Below are 14,664 nucleotides of genomic sequence, written 5' to 3' on the forward strand. Positions count from 1 at the left end.
GAAGCCGCAGGTGAATGATCCAGCGAGATCAATGGTGGTGCACCTTCACCAGTTCCTGGACAAGGAGAAGATATTGAGATGGATGAGGCAGACAAACAACAAAGAGCAAAGAAAAGTACAGCACAGGAACAGGCCCTTCGGCCCCACAAGCCTGTGCCGACCATGCTGCCCGACTAAACTACAATCTTCTACACTTCCTGGGTCCGTATCCCTCTATTCCCATCCTATTCATGTATTTATCAAGATACCCCTTAAATGTCACTATCGTCCCTGCTTCCACCACCTCCTCCGGCAGCGAGTTCCAGGCACCCACTATCCTCTATGTAAAACACTTGCCTCGTACATCTACTCTAAACCTTGACCCGCACACCTTAAACCTATGCCCCCCTAGTAATTGATCCCTCTACCCTGGGGAAAAGCCTCTGATGATCCACTCTGTCTATGCCCCTCATAATTTTGTAGACCTCTATCAGGTCGCCCCTCAACCTCCATCGTTCCAGTGAGAACAAACTGAATTTATTCAACCGCTCCACATAGCTAATGCTCTCCATACCAGGCAACATCCTGGTAAATCGCTTCTGCACCCTCTCTAAATCCTCCACATCCTTCTGGTAGTGTGGCGACCAGAATTGAACACTATACTCCAAGTGTGGCCTAACTAAGGTTCTATACAGCTGCAACATGACTTGCCAATTCTTATACTCAATGCCCCGGCCAATGAAGGCAAGCATGCCGTATGCCTTCTTGACTAATTTCTCCACCTGTGTTGCCCCTTTCAGTGACTTGTGGACCTGTACACCTAGATCTCTCTGACTTTCAATACTCGAGGGTTCTACCATTCACTGTATATTCCCTACCTGCATTAGACCTTCCAAAATGCATTACCTCACATTTGTCCGGATTAAACTCCATCTGCCATCGCTCCGCCCAAGTCTCCAAACGATCTAAATCCTGCTGTATCCTCTGACAGTCCTCCTCGCTATCCGCAATTTCACCAACCTTTGTGTCGTCTGCAAACTTACTAATCAAACCAGTTACATTTTCCTCCAAATCATTTATATATACTACAAACAGCAAAGGTCCCAGCACTGATCTCTGCAGAACACCACTAGTCACAGCCCTCCAATTAGAAAAGCACCCTTCCATTGCTACTCTCTGCCTTCTATGACCTAGCCAGTTCTGTATCCACCTTGCCAGCTCACCCCTGATCCCGTATGACTTCACCTTTGGTACCAGTCTGCCATGTGGGACCTTGTCAAAGGCCTTACTGAAGTCCATATAGACAACATCCACTGCCCCACCTGCATCAATCACCTTTGTGACCTCTTTGAAAAACTCTATCAAGACGAGGAGATGCACCTGGGAGGGGAGTGAGCTTCGGGTATACCAGGACCTGGCCGCAACAAGGATTACTCCTGGTGAAGAGGAGAGCTGGTTTAATCTGGTGAATCCTTAAAAAGGGGAATCGTTAATCTTTAAAAAGGGGATGAAGTTTGGGATGTTGTACCCAGCCCGCCTCTGAGTGATTTTTAATAGCCGAGAACATTATTTTGGAACGCCAGAGGAGGCAATGGAGTTTTTAAGAGACAATGGACTGGCAGGAGAAGGAGGACATTGAACTGTGGAGGAGGGGTGAGGAGACGGGTGCTTTTTCTATCCATTTTTTCTTGTATCTTTTTTCTCGTTTGTTGGTTGTTGGACAACCTTTCTGTTTCGAGATGTTTTGTTGTGTTGAGGGTGAGTGCACCTTTTGTCTTGTTTCATTGTTGTTTGTGAGACGTGCGAGCAGGGGGCAGTGGAATCAAAAATGCTGAGTTGCCATTCCTGCCCATTCTTAAGCCATGTTTCAGTAATAGCTAGAATCTGATACTTCCAAGTGTCTATCTGTGTTCTCAGCCTATCTGCCTTGTTCGCTGGGCTCCTTTATTGAAGTATGCACAACTAATCACTGAAAAACTCCTTTGTTCTCTATTTCTTTCCCTTTGATTTCTCATTTCTCCCACATTTGCTTATTAATTTCCTTCCTTCTATTTCCAGTTTTGCTTCTCCGCCTTCCGAATTTATGCACAGGTTCCTATCCCTCCTACAACACCAGTTTAAATTCTCCCCAACAACACTAACAAATCTTCCTGCCAAGATATTGGTCCCAAGCCTGTTGAGCTGCAATCTACATGACTTGGCCCACCTGCCCTCCAACCTGTCCCAATGCCCAAACATCCATTCCAAAGCCCTCACTTTTGCATCTTTTGAGTTAATCATCAGCTGCACTATCCTATTTCAGTACTCATTCATATGTGATGTGGAATAATCTGGATATCAATACCTTGGAGGATATTTATATATTCGTAGATGCTTTTAGAATTTGTACCTTTGTATAATCACCAGCAAGGAAGCCCTGTTCAAATCCACTGTACATTGTCATGACAATGAGCAGACATTGGCGTTTATCCTTTAACTGTGTGAAAGTAGCCACCAAGACAGACAATACATTTATGTCCTTCTCTTTAAACTGTTTCACTTCGTCCTGATCGAGTTGATCCAGAAATAAAGCAACAAGGATTACTCCACCTACACCAACACCTATTGGAAGCAAAAGACAGTATTAGAACAAGCAGATGAAAAATCAGGGTCACTTCTCTCCAAGGCTTCATAAGCTTTCCAAAGCACAAAGTTGAAAGACTGTTTTCAACGAGTGTGAAAGCAAATAGGGTGTGAAATGACTGGGGAGAATAGCTTTCATGTTGAGTCTGTAAGTAACTCCTTCGAAGTGTGCAATGATTTTTCACATGGCCATCATATATAAGGGGCTGGATTTTTTGGTTGCACAGGGATGGAACAGAGATGGCCGGCATGCCAGTTAGTAGATACCATGGCCAGTGCTGGCCATGCTCATCAGGGCTGGGGAAAGGTTACCCTGCAATCCTACCCAATCCCTGATTGCAGTCAATTAAACTGGTTAAAGAGCTCATTGAAAACTCATTAATGGGGGAATGTTGTGATTTTCCCATGAGTTAATGTGCGATGCATGCTGTCTGGGGCAGACCACGTGAAGGGAGGCAAGGACAAAGTGTGGAACCAGACAGAGGCTGAAAAAGTAGAGAGCTCTGGTATCAAGAGGCAAGGGAGAGGGCCAAGAAGTAAATGGAGACCATATCCTTCAGCAGATAATCTACTGGCAAAGAAGGAGCTATGCCCGAAAACCAGAAAACCAGAAAACCAGAAAATACACCACTTCAGGCAGATCATCACAGTCATTTGTCAGTACCAGAGACTTACAGTGAGCAGAATTAGTTACTATACTCTGTCAGTATTCATTAAAGTCACTGTAACCATGAGCTGGTGTCCTTCCAAGGATTAGCTGTGGACCTTGGCAGCATTGCACAAATAACAGAATACCACTGCATTCCCCAAGTCACTGATATTCCATTTGCCAGTGATAGACAATTTATTCATTTCAGAATAGACACAGCCTCGCATAGGCAGAGGGTATTTCGTTAAAAGAAAGGGCCTCCAGTCCATTAAAATTCAGTTGATCTGTACCCACAACAAGAGATTCCTCCACGAGTGCCCTCCCATTCCCGACAGTTCCAATGAGTTCTTCACTCTCTGCAGGCCAGGCTGCTCTTCACTCCAATGGATCCTAAGTTACAAAGTATTTCTCTTGAAGAGATGGTTACTCACATCCCTCTACATGTGGGGTAATCGGGGGGGGGAAAGGGATATACTTTGGGGGATAGTTGGAGACGTAGGGCCAATTTAGGAAGGTGGAGAGTAGTCGGGCGTCCAGGTCACGGCGGTGGAGGGGGGGGGGGGGGGGGGTGCAGGGGGGTTGCAGTCCCCCTACAATCGTTTGGGAGGAGCCGAGCAATACACTCTTGCAATGTCAATGCCAGAGGACAGCAGGGATCCTGGATGTCACTCCAGCTGCCCCTCTGTCCCATAGAGGAGCCCAGGGGGCCCTGGGCACCCACAGAGCGGAGAATGGTCCAGGAGACCCTGAGGGTGTCCAGGCCATCTGACTCCTCCGTTCCTGTGACTGACACAACTCCAGCCCCCCACAGAGGAGGGGGACACTTCAAGTCCCAGCCTTCCAGGGGACGCCTACCATGGTAATCACAGGCAATTGGCAGACAGAAGGCCTCCTTCGTCTCAGATATGGATCCTGGTGAAACACCTTGGCATAGCGTAATGGAAATTAAGAGAAAGAAATGAAAGCCACAGCATGGGCTTGGCTGATAAGATAGTGAGCACTGATGTCACAACCATTATGTATTCAAAATGCACCCGCTCTCATTTCATTGCTGCATGCACTGCCATCCTCCGCGTCTAAGCTGGATGCCCAATAATAGTGTATACTCCATCTCCTTTCTGCGAGGGTGTCAGCTGAATGGCTGTCCTTCCCTCACATTGTCACTATGTAGTGATGTCCTTATAGGACAAAGATGAGGAGAATCATTTTCTCTCAAAGGATTTGGAACTCTCAGCCTCAGAAGGCGGTGGTCATTAAACATTTTAAAGGCAGAGGTAGATAGATTATTTTTAGGTGAGGGAAGCACTGTGGTTAGCACAGTTGCTTCACAGCTCCAGGGTACCAGGTTTGATTCCTGGCTTGGGTCACTGTCTGTGCGGAGTCTGCACATTCGCCTCGTGCCTGCGTGGGTTTCCTCCGGATGCTCCAGTTTCCTCCCACAGTCCAAAGATGTGCAGGTTAGGTGGATTGGGCAAGATAAATTTCCCTTAGTGTCCAAAAAAAAGGTTAGATGAGGTTACTGGGTTACGGGGATAGGATGGCTGCATTTGCCTACGTAGGGTGCTTTTTCCAAGGGTTGGTGCAGACTCGGTGGGCCGAATGGCCTCCTTCTGCATTGTAAATTCTATTTTCTCTGAATTAAAGGTTATTGAGGTAGATGAGAATGTGGAACTCTATTCACAGATAGCTTTAACTGTAGCTGTGACAAGAACCCTGTATGTTCTGTTGACTCATGTGCCAGAGTAATGCAGATGCAAAGAAAGACTGAGGGGTGACTTCATGAGTCTTTAAAATTATGCAGGGGTTTGAGAAGGTGAATACAAATTTTATGTTTTCTTTTGGTGAGGAGACCAGAATTAGGGGCCAAGAATATAAGATAGTCATCAACAAATTCAATAAGGGATTAGGAGAAACTCCTTTATCGAAAGAATGATAAGAATATGAAACTCACAACAAGAAATAGTTGAGGAGAATAGCAATGGTTAACTTATGAGGGTCGGGGGGGTGTTGGGCCAGTGATTGAGGGGAGTCCAGTGGAAGGTAGGGTGGTCAGGGGAGGGTGTGGCGTAATCGGGGTGGGAAGGGAGATAGTTTGGGGGGTAGTTGGAGGGGTAGGGGCAAGGTAGGAAGGTGGAGAGTAGTCAGAAATCCAGGTCACAGCAGGGGGAGGGATGGGTGCAGTCTGTACCATAGTTACCCAGGACTCAGAAGCATTTTTAAGTCCTCTAATTTTTCCTGGATAACTATTTTGGTAACAGAGTCGGAATCATCCAAAGCCTCTGATATAAATCAGAGTTTCATATGATGCCAGGTGCAGGGTAATTGCCCAATGGAAGTTAAACTTCTCGTATGAACTAAAATGAGAAGAATCTCCAGGTTTACAGTGAAGCCAATGCAAGCCGGAAAAACATCACTTCATCTTCTGAATAGGCATGTTGCAGTGGCTTTCCTGGTGGCGTGGGGTGGATTCAATGGGAAATCCCATTGATAGCAACGGGACCAAAAGATCCTACCGCTGACCAATGGTGGGTCATCTTCCACGCCGAGAAACCTGCCTCGCGCAGGGAGGCCAGAGAATCTCACCACATAATTGTGTTTCTCTCTCCACAGATGCTGCCAGACCTGCTCAGTTTACCCAGCATTTACTGCTTTTATTTCAGATTTACACTTTTAGATTTACTTCAAATAATTATTACTTACCAGTATAAATTCCTGAGAGGGTGTGGATTGTGGACATTGCATGCTGAGCCGATGTTACATTGCGAGTTACCTTCAGGTCATCTTGTGGGCAATTGTTGGGCCCACAGTACGCTAAAATATCGTCAGTGATGTTAGCTGAAACCAAAGAATGTGATTGACTAGATGCCAGAGCACAAATTCAAATTTTGCTGCAGGATCCTGACTTTCTTTGTTATTACGTCATTGCATATTGACAAAAGAGCATCAGCAATTTTGAATATGTTCATTAGACTTATCTACATAAATTACAAATACAGTCACAGTTTACACCTCATAAATCATCATAGAAGTTAAATTAATATTGTGAAGCACATATGACTTTTTGATGTGTTCATTTCTTTGAATGCTTCTGTGCAACTTAAGAAGAGATTGTACCTAGAATCTGACTTCAGTATAACCTTAATTGACTGAATGCAATTAAAGCTATCAGTGATTAGAACTAGAGTTAGCATCTTTAGCCAAAATTACAGCCAAGGGCTTTGATATTGCAGAGAAATTCAGCTGTGCCTGAAAGTACAGAATTGATGCTGGGACTTCATTCTATTGGACAAGGCATGCAGCCAGTGCTTTGTGTACTGGTTATTAGTCGTGTAAGTGCTTGGAGAATTGGGAAATTGGGTGTCCCTGACGTCACTTAAAGTAACCAGCTCCTTCTAAAGAAGCTGCAAACTGGCCACAAATAGAAAGGAATGCTTGTGAAGATTGAAATGACGACAGAATCTGGGGATTGGATGTTTAAGCTTTCCAATGCCACATTGGAGGCCCTAATCCAAGCAGTGGACAAGACTTGGATGATACCATTTGCTCAGGATGAGGGCAGAAGGACAAAGCCTGAGAGAAAGCAGCGTGAGAGACTGACAGGTTAAAAACAGTATAAGAGAATGGCAAAGATTCAGTGGGAATAGAGAGAGCAAACCTCAGTGAAACAATGGGACAGACCAACAGACACAAGTGGTGGCAAGGAGCGAGGGCGTAATCAGCCGCTCCTGCCAGTGGCATCAATCAACTTCCAGGAATTACTGGGCACTCAACACTGGCACCACCATTCCCTATGGCTGCTCTTAGGCCTGGAGGGACCAGGAGATGGAACACAGGGCAAGGGAGGGCACAGGATATGAAATGAAGGTGGAAGTCTGCAGGGAGATTGGAGGCACAAAGGGAAAAAGAGGAGACTATCAGGGGTTGTGGAAGAGGGTGTTGACGGCCAAGTGAAGGATTTGCACGTCAAGCAGACCAATATAGTTGTGGGAAGATTTGCTAGTGCTGTTGTGGAGGGTTTAAACTAGCTTGGCAGGGCTGCCCTTAGATTCTTATGGAAGAGGAGCAAAACTGCAAATGGAAGGTAGAAAATTAGTAAGCATGTCTGAAAAACAGAGGAAACAAAGATTAAAAAATAGACAACAAAAGGCGGGATTTACCTGTTGTTCACGCCGGCGCGAATTCCAGTCCCACGCCAGTGCATGGGTTTCCCGGCGACGAGGGGTGCTGTCACCAGGAAATCACATTGCCAACAGCGGGGTCAGTGGATCCCGCTGGCGGACCGCCTCTGCCGGCGGAAAACATGTGGCAGGGTGGTCAGTAAATCCCGCACAAAGACATTTGGTCGGGCTTAATGATACATACATTAACACAAGGAGTCTGATGAATAATGCAGATGAGCTAAGGGCACAGATTGATAGATTTTGAAGTGTGAGATCACAGCTATTACTGAAACATGACTCAAAAGACAAGCAGTTCAAAATTACTGGTCCAGATTTTTCAGCTGAAATAGAGGAATTTTAAAAAAAGTCACAATATCAGTTAAATAAATAATTACAGTAATGTAAAGGGATCCTTTCCTCGAAGAATCATCAAATGAGGCCCTGTAGGTTGAACTAAAGAACATAAAGAAGTCAATAATGTACAATAGGGAATGTACAATGTTGGGGATGTACAATAGGCCCCAAATTGTCAAAGGTAGATTAAAGAGTAAATATGCATACAAGCTGATCATTGATCGAGTGGAACCCCTTCCTGTTTATGAAAGCCATTGGCAGATTTGAATGGTAGGTGTCATAATATACATCCAGGTATATGATGGTGTGCTGACAGGCAGTGATTGACACACAGGATGACCAGTGAACACAAGAACACAGCAGCCAATCACCAGACAAGACACGGCCACTATAAAGCCAGAGGGCACTAGTTTTCCCTCTCTCTCGGGATCCAGCCTCTGAGACAGTCAGAGCTGGTGAGCAGCAACTATAACAAACACCATGTGGTAGCAAGATAGTCTGGTCAGGTTAGCCTCATGTCTCCAGTAAAGTCAGCATAGTGTCAACCCACAGTTAAAGTATGTATGATAGTTAAGAGTTCAATAAAATCGAGTTGCATTTCTTCAAGTGTTGGAAGCCTGTCTCTCTCACCACTGCAGTAAACGCAGTCCTCGCAGACCCAGCTTGCCCAACACATCAGTAGGTAATAATTGGAAAGCCACAGGTTGCAGGTATGGTTTTCAAGTCATGACTAAATTTGGATTGGGTTCAAACCAGGAAAAGGCCCGGCAGAGACATGTTCTTCCCATCCTCTGCACAATAAAAGGGCAATTAAAGAAACAAAGCTCAAAGAGCTGCCCAGAGACAATCCTGACAGGCCATTGGAGGTGACATGCAACCTTTTTACTGTAAGTACTGTTGTGTTAAATGTTGGCTGGAACATGGCTGCCCTGTGTGAGCTGGGCCATTGATTCCATGCCCTTAATGAAACCAACTGCTGTGGCTGTGTTCACTGTTTCCCTCCAATGTTTCCACTCTAACCTCTCCTGTACCCATCTTTTGCAGCTCACAGAGTTCTGCAAATTTCCACATGACTAGATAGACACTATCCAAATGGCCGTAAAGTGTCTTAAATGGCTATGTTCCGGGGAGGCCCAAGGAAACACTTCAAAGATGTTCTGAATCTGTCTTTGAAACAAGGCAGTATTGACATTAATGACTGGAAGAAGCTTTTGACTAATCGTTCAAAGTGGTGACAATTTGTCCATCAAGCTGTATCACACTTTGAGTCACAACATCTAAATGATGAGGCAGACCAGCGGCAGAGAAAGAAAGAATAGGAAGACGAACATGCACTCATATCTGTTGCTCGTTCTGGGTGTGTGCTTAACACTCGATTTGGCTCTGTTTCGTTACTTAGCTCTGGAGACGCCAGGTATCGTTAAGATACCGCCACAAGTTTCAAGGTCAAGTTCAAAGCAATAAAACTATACACCAATTAGTAAGTTCAAACAAATGAGTTTATTATAATACAATTATAATCTACTCATGCACACGCTAAGATAACTAAACTATTCCTACCACTATATAAACCAATACTTATCTTAAAGGAACTGCCGGATCAGGGGACAAGGCCTCTTGCTCTGCACTGGTCCGCAGACTTCAGGTTGGTACGGGTTAAAAAGGGGTCAGGAGTGTCGATCTCTGGTAGCGATCGTTGTGAGACACTTACTTGCTGGTGGCTGCTGTCTCCTCTCTCTCGGTCAAGGTCTTCTTCGGTAAAAGCTGGTTGAGAGGGCTGGTCCAGAGAGGAGGGCTGGTCAAGAAGAACAAACTAAGTTTGGGACCTGTCTTTTATAGGTCCTAGGACTGCGCGCCCTTTTGGGCGGACCCTTTACCGGCTGGGAATCGATTGGGTCTCTTCCCAATCGATTTGTTTGAATTCCAGGATTTTGCCCCAGCGACAGTGAAGGAACGGCGATATATTTCCAAGTCAGTGTGGTGCGTGACTTGGTGGGGTTCCCAGGTGTCTGCAGCTCTTTTCCTAGATGGTAGTGGTCGTGTGTTTGGAATGTGCTGTCTAAGGAACCTTGGTGAGTTCCTGCAGTGCATCTTGTAGATAGTAGACAATGGCTGCCACTGTTTGTCAGTGGTGGAGGGTTTGAATATTTGTGGAAGGAGGAGCAATCAAGCAGGGCTGCTTTGTCCTGGTAAGGGTAGAGCTTCTTGAGTGTTGTGGGAGTATTCCATCACACTCCTGACTTGTGCCTTGTGGACAGGCTTTGGGGGTCAAAAGGTGAGTTACTCATCGTAAGATTCCTAGCCTTTGACCTGCTCTGATAGCCACAGTATTAATATGGCTAGTCCAGTTCAGTTTCTAATGAATGGTCACCCCCCAAAGATGTTGATTGTGGATGATTCAGCGATGGTAATGCAATTAAATGTCAAGAGGTGATGGTTCGATCTTCTCTTGTAGGAGAGGGTCATTGCCTTGCACTTGTGTGGTGCAAATGGAACTTCCCACTTGTCAGTCTAACCCTGGATATTCTCCATGTCTTGCTGCATTTGGACATGAACTGCTTCATTATCTGAGGAGTCGCAAATGGTGCTGAACATTGTGCAGTCTTCTGCAAACATTTCCATTTCTGACCTTATGATGGAAGGGAGGTCATTGATGAAGCAGCTGGAGATGGTTGGGCCGAGGACACAACCCTGAGAAACTCCTGCAGTGATGTCCTGGAGCTGAATGATTAACCTCCAACCACCACAACCATCTTCCTTTGTGCCAGGTATAGTTAGAACAGTTGCTCCACTGCTCCAGGGTCCCAGGTTTGATTCCCGGCTTGGGTCACAGTCTGTGCGGAGGCTGCACGTTCTCCCCCTATCTGCGTGGGTTTCCTCCGGGTGCTCCGGTTTCCTCCCACAGTCCAAAGACGTGTAGGTTAGGTGGATTGGCCATGATAAATTGCCCTTAGTGTCCAAAAAGGTTAGATGGGGTTACTGGGTTATAGGGATAGGATGGAGGCGTGGGCTTAAGTAGAGTGCTCTTTCCAAGAGCCGGTGCAGACTCGTTGGGCTGAATGGCCTCCTTCTGCACTGTAAATTCTTTGATCCTATGGTTATATGACCCCAATCAGCAGAGAGTTTTCCCCTTGATTCTCATTGACTCTAGTTTAGCTAGGATTCCTTGACACCATACTCAGTCAAATGCTGCTTTGATGTCAAGGACAGAAACTCTCACCTCACCTCTGACATTCAGGTCTTTTGTCCATGTTTGAACTAAGGCTGTAATGAGGTCAGGAGCTGAGTGACCCAGGCAGAACCCAAACTGAGTGTCCGTGAGCAGGTTATTGCTGAGTAAGTGCTTCTTGATAACGCTGCTGATGACTCCTTCCATCACTTTGCTAATTATGGAGAGTAGACTGATAGGGCAGTAATTGGCTGGGTTGGATTTGATCTGTTTCACCTTGCCAGGTAAATGCCAGTGTTGTAGCTGTACTGGAACAACTTGGCTAGGGCAAGTTCTGGAGCACAAGTCTTCAGTACTATTGCTGGAATATTGTCAGGGCCCAGATCCTTTGCAGTATCTGCTAGCTGCATCCAAGCGAGGGTGGATGTCGCTGCAAAGAAACAGGTAATGCAAAGTAATGCTGTCTCAGAGAAAGTCTGTGCAGGATGAGGCCAACCAAAACGATCTGCACAGTCACATAGCCAAAGAAAAGAGCACCCTACCTCCACTTCCTCTGAGGCATCAAGGGAAGCACTACACATTGTGATGTTCAGTTAAGTGTAGTTGTGTGGACAATGATGTGGATTATATATGTAGTGAAACAACCCACATGTGTGAAAATTTTAAATTTACAATATAGGGATTTTAATTGTATGATTTACAAAATGTGGTACTTAATATGCAGTCAAATGTCTTCAGTTTATTACCCAACACCTGTGCACAGGATTCAGTCAGCCTTCATTCCGCATATGTGGTTGTGCACAAGGTGGGCTACATTTTCACGGTGTCAGTTTAAGACTGAAACCCGGTTTCTATCTCTCCAGAGGCACAGTCTGGCTTTCACTCTAGGTTTTTCTGGCACTCAGTTCACAGAGAATTTGGGGATATGGTTTGCTCTGACACTCTGCCAGGGAAGGGCAGTCTTTTAACAATGGCACTCAGACCTCTGCTGAGAATGAACTCAGCCCCCCCTCCCCACTGAAGACACCCCACAAGCATCGGGCGCTCCTCCCCCACCATGCAAGCATTGGGGTACTTCCCCCTACCCCTCACAGGCATTGTTCCCACTGGCATTGGGGTGCTCCCCATCTCATCACACATAAAAGGAACCTCCCATTGGGGCTTTCCAGAGGACCCATCTCTGGCATTGTTACTTTGGCACTCCCAGGGCACTGCCCAGGCATGCCACTCATCACCTGGGGGGGCTATATCTTCCTGTGCATCCCCAGTGTAGTCATCACAACTGGCTGGGTGGGATGATGCATTGATGGTGGAAGTAGCGGTGTGATGCCTGCTAATCAGATTCAAATATATTATAATTTACGCTAATCAGGCTCACGCCCTTTCTGGGTGTGAACTTGATTGCATCATTGGAGGGGGCTTGGGAAGATCATGTTCAGGGGCGGAATTCTCCGACCCCCCCGCAGGTTCGGGGAATTGCCCGGGGCCGGCTTAAATCCCGGCCCCACTGTGGCCGGAATTCTACGCCACCTGGGAATTGGTGGGAGCGGGAATCATGCCCCGCCGGCCGGCGTGCCCCCCTGCCCCCCTCCCCCCACGGCGATTCTCTGGCCCTTGATGGGCCAAAGTCCTGCCGCTGACAGGCCAATCCCGCCGACGTGGTTTAAACCACCACTGGGCCGGCGGGATTGGTGGCACGAGCGGGCCCCCGGGGTCCTGGGGGGGGGGGCGCGGGGCGATTGGACCCCGGAGGATGCCCCCACGGTGGCCTGGCCCGCAATCGGGGCCCACCGATCGGCGGGCGGGCCTGTGCTGTGGGGGCACTCTTTTTCTTCCGCTGCCGCCACGGCCCCCACCATGGCGGAGCGGAAGAGACACTCTCCACCGCGCATGCGCCGGTGGTGACGTCAGCAACCGCTGACTTTCCGGCGCATGCGCGGACCGGCGAAGGCCTTTCGGCCAGCCTCAACTCCGGCCGGCATAGCGCCAAAGACCGTTGGCTCCAGTTTTGGCACCATCGGCGGAGCAGGAGCCACTCCGGCGGGGGCCTAGCCCCTAAAGGTGCAGAGAATTCCGCACCTTTGGGAGGCCCGATGCCGGAGTGGTTGGCGCTACTCTGCTACGCCGGGACCCCCCGCCCCGTTGGGTAGGGGAGAATTTCGCCCCAGAATTCTCAATGGCACAAATCCTGTCTAGCGGCCATTACAAGATTTGTGCCCAAGGCTAGCATGGCTGTTAAACCGAGGATGATGTTTCCAATGCCATCCCCTTGGTCTCTCCACTGCCCTCCTCTGCCATCTAGGTCAGCATTTGCACTCTCGGAATGTTCCCATCATGCAAAACACTGTTGTATCAGCAGATTTCTAGCTGTGGCAGCATCCTGCATGGACTTCTCATCCCTTCAACAGTGATATTGGCTGGGATTCTCAGGCTTAGGCGCCGAAAGGCGGCCCTGCACGGCTGGCACGTGTCCGCGCATATGCACGATGGCAATCGCCGGATAATCGCATCCCGGCATCGGAGCGGCATGGCGGGAATTTCCTGCGCCCCCGGTGATTCTCCGACCTGCCGCGGGTTCAGAGAATCCCGCCATTGTCATTGGGGTCCCTCCTGTGGACCTTCATCCTCCCTCTTCTCCCCCTCCTGAAATTCTTTCTTCTCTTCTTTTCCTTGTGCTGCTCCTTATCTGAGGAGAAGTTCTTTTCATCACGGTTCTCCTTGTCCTGTACCAAACCCTTTCTCTTTGCCAAGGTATGGATCATGCAACAAGCTACAATAATTCTCAGAAACTTTTAAACTGCGTATGACCCAATGGTCTGGGCATTAGTGACTCAGTGGATGCACCTGTGATGTGCCACACAGCTTGGCTGTGGTGCCTTGAAATTAGCTGCTGGCAAATATATTTAGGCCACAGTGACCTTCGATGTCACTGGGAATGTATGTTCCTGGTGTCCCCATGGTTGGAGGTCTTCTTGCAGAAGGATGTACGCTCAGCCACCACTTCTCAAGAAATACACAGCCTCCTCCGGCATTGTCTCTCATTCATGTTCAAGAAAGTGATCTGTTGCTGCAGATTCTTTCAGTTTGGTACTACCTCCTTCAACGCCTCATTGTAGGCATCTTACTTCCTCCTGCCGTTGGACCATGCATGTGGTGAATGCTCAACTTCACAGTGGCACAATGGTTAGCACTGCTGCCTCACGGTTCCAGGGACCCAGGTTCGATTCCAACCTCAAGTGGCTGTACGTGTGGAATTTGCACATCCTCCCAGTGTCTGCGTGGGTTGCCTCCGGGTGCTCCGGTTTTCCCCCACAGTCCAAATATGTGCTGGTTAGGTGGATTGACCATGCTAAATTGCCCCTTAGTGTCCAAAAGGTTAGGTGGGGTTACTGGGATGGGGCGTGGAATTGGGCCTAGGTAGGGTGCTCTTTCGGAGGACCAATCTAGGACCTAGATTGCTGAAAATTATTGCTCATCAAGAATAAAGCATTTGCTGCATCTTTTATTATGGCAACTCTGACATCAGCAGATGTATGTGCAGGGTCATGACCCAAGGTCTTTCCGGCTCAAGGAAAGGGCACAAGAAAATAACACCATAAGACTATAAGACATAGAAGCAGAATTAGAGCACTCGGCATATTGAGTCTGCTTCGCCAATCAATCATGGCTGATTGAACCATTCAACACAGGGCAGAAAAGAGAAATGCATTTTGCTGCCAAATATTTAAAGA

General features: G+C 47.5%; 1 protein-coding gene across 2 annotated transcripts in view; it reads right to left on the reverse strand.

Annotated features, from left to right (window-relative positions):
- Positions 1-14,664, reverse strand: part of LOC119969517 (protein unc-93 homolog A-like) — a 129,642-nt gene that overhangs the window by 36,495 nt on the left and 78,483 nt on the right. For both annotated transcript variants that reach the window (XM_038803219.1, XM_038803228.1), the window contains exons 4-5: positions 5,951-6,085; positions 2,369-2,580 (exon numbers count right to left, since the gene is read on the reverse strand). In XM_038803219.1, the coding sequence (XP_038659147.1) occupies positions 2,369-2,580; positions 5,951-6,085 (347 nt within the window). The remainder of the gene's footprint in view (positions 1-2,368; positions 2,581-5,950; positions 6,086-14,664) is intronic.

The sequence above is a fragment of the Scyliorhinus canicula genome, chromosome 1 (genome assembly GCF_902713615.1).
Source record: "Scyliorhinus canicula chromosome 1, sScyCan1.1, whole genome shotgun sequence".
NCBI classification, from domain to species: Eukaryota; Metazoa; Chordata; class Chondrichthyes; order Carcharhiniformes; family Scyliorhinidae; genus Scyliorhinus; species Scyliorhinus canicula.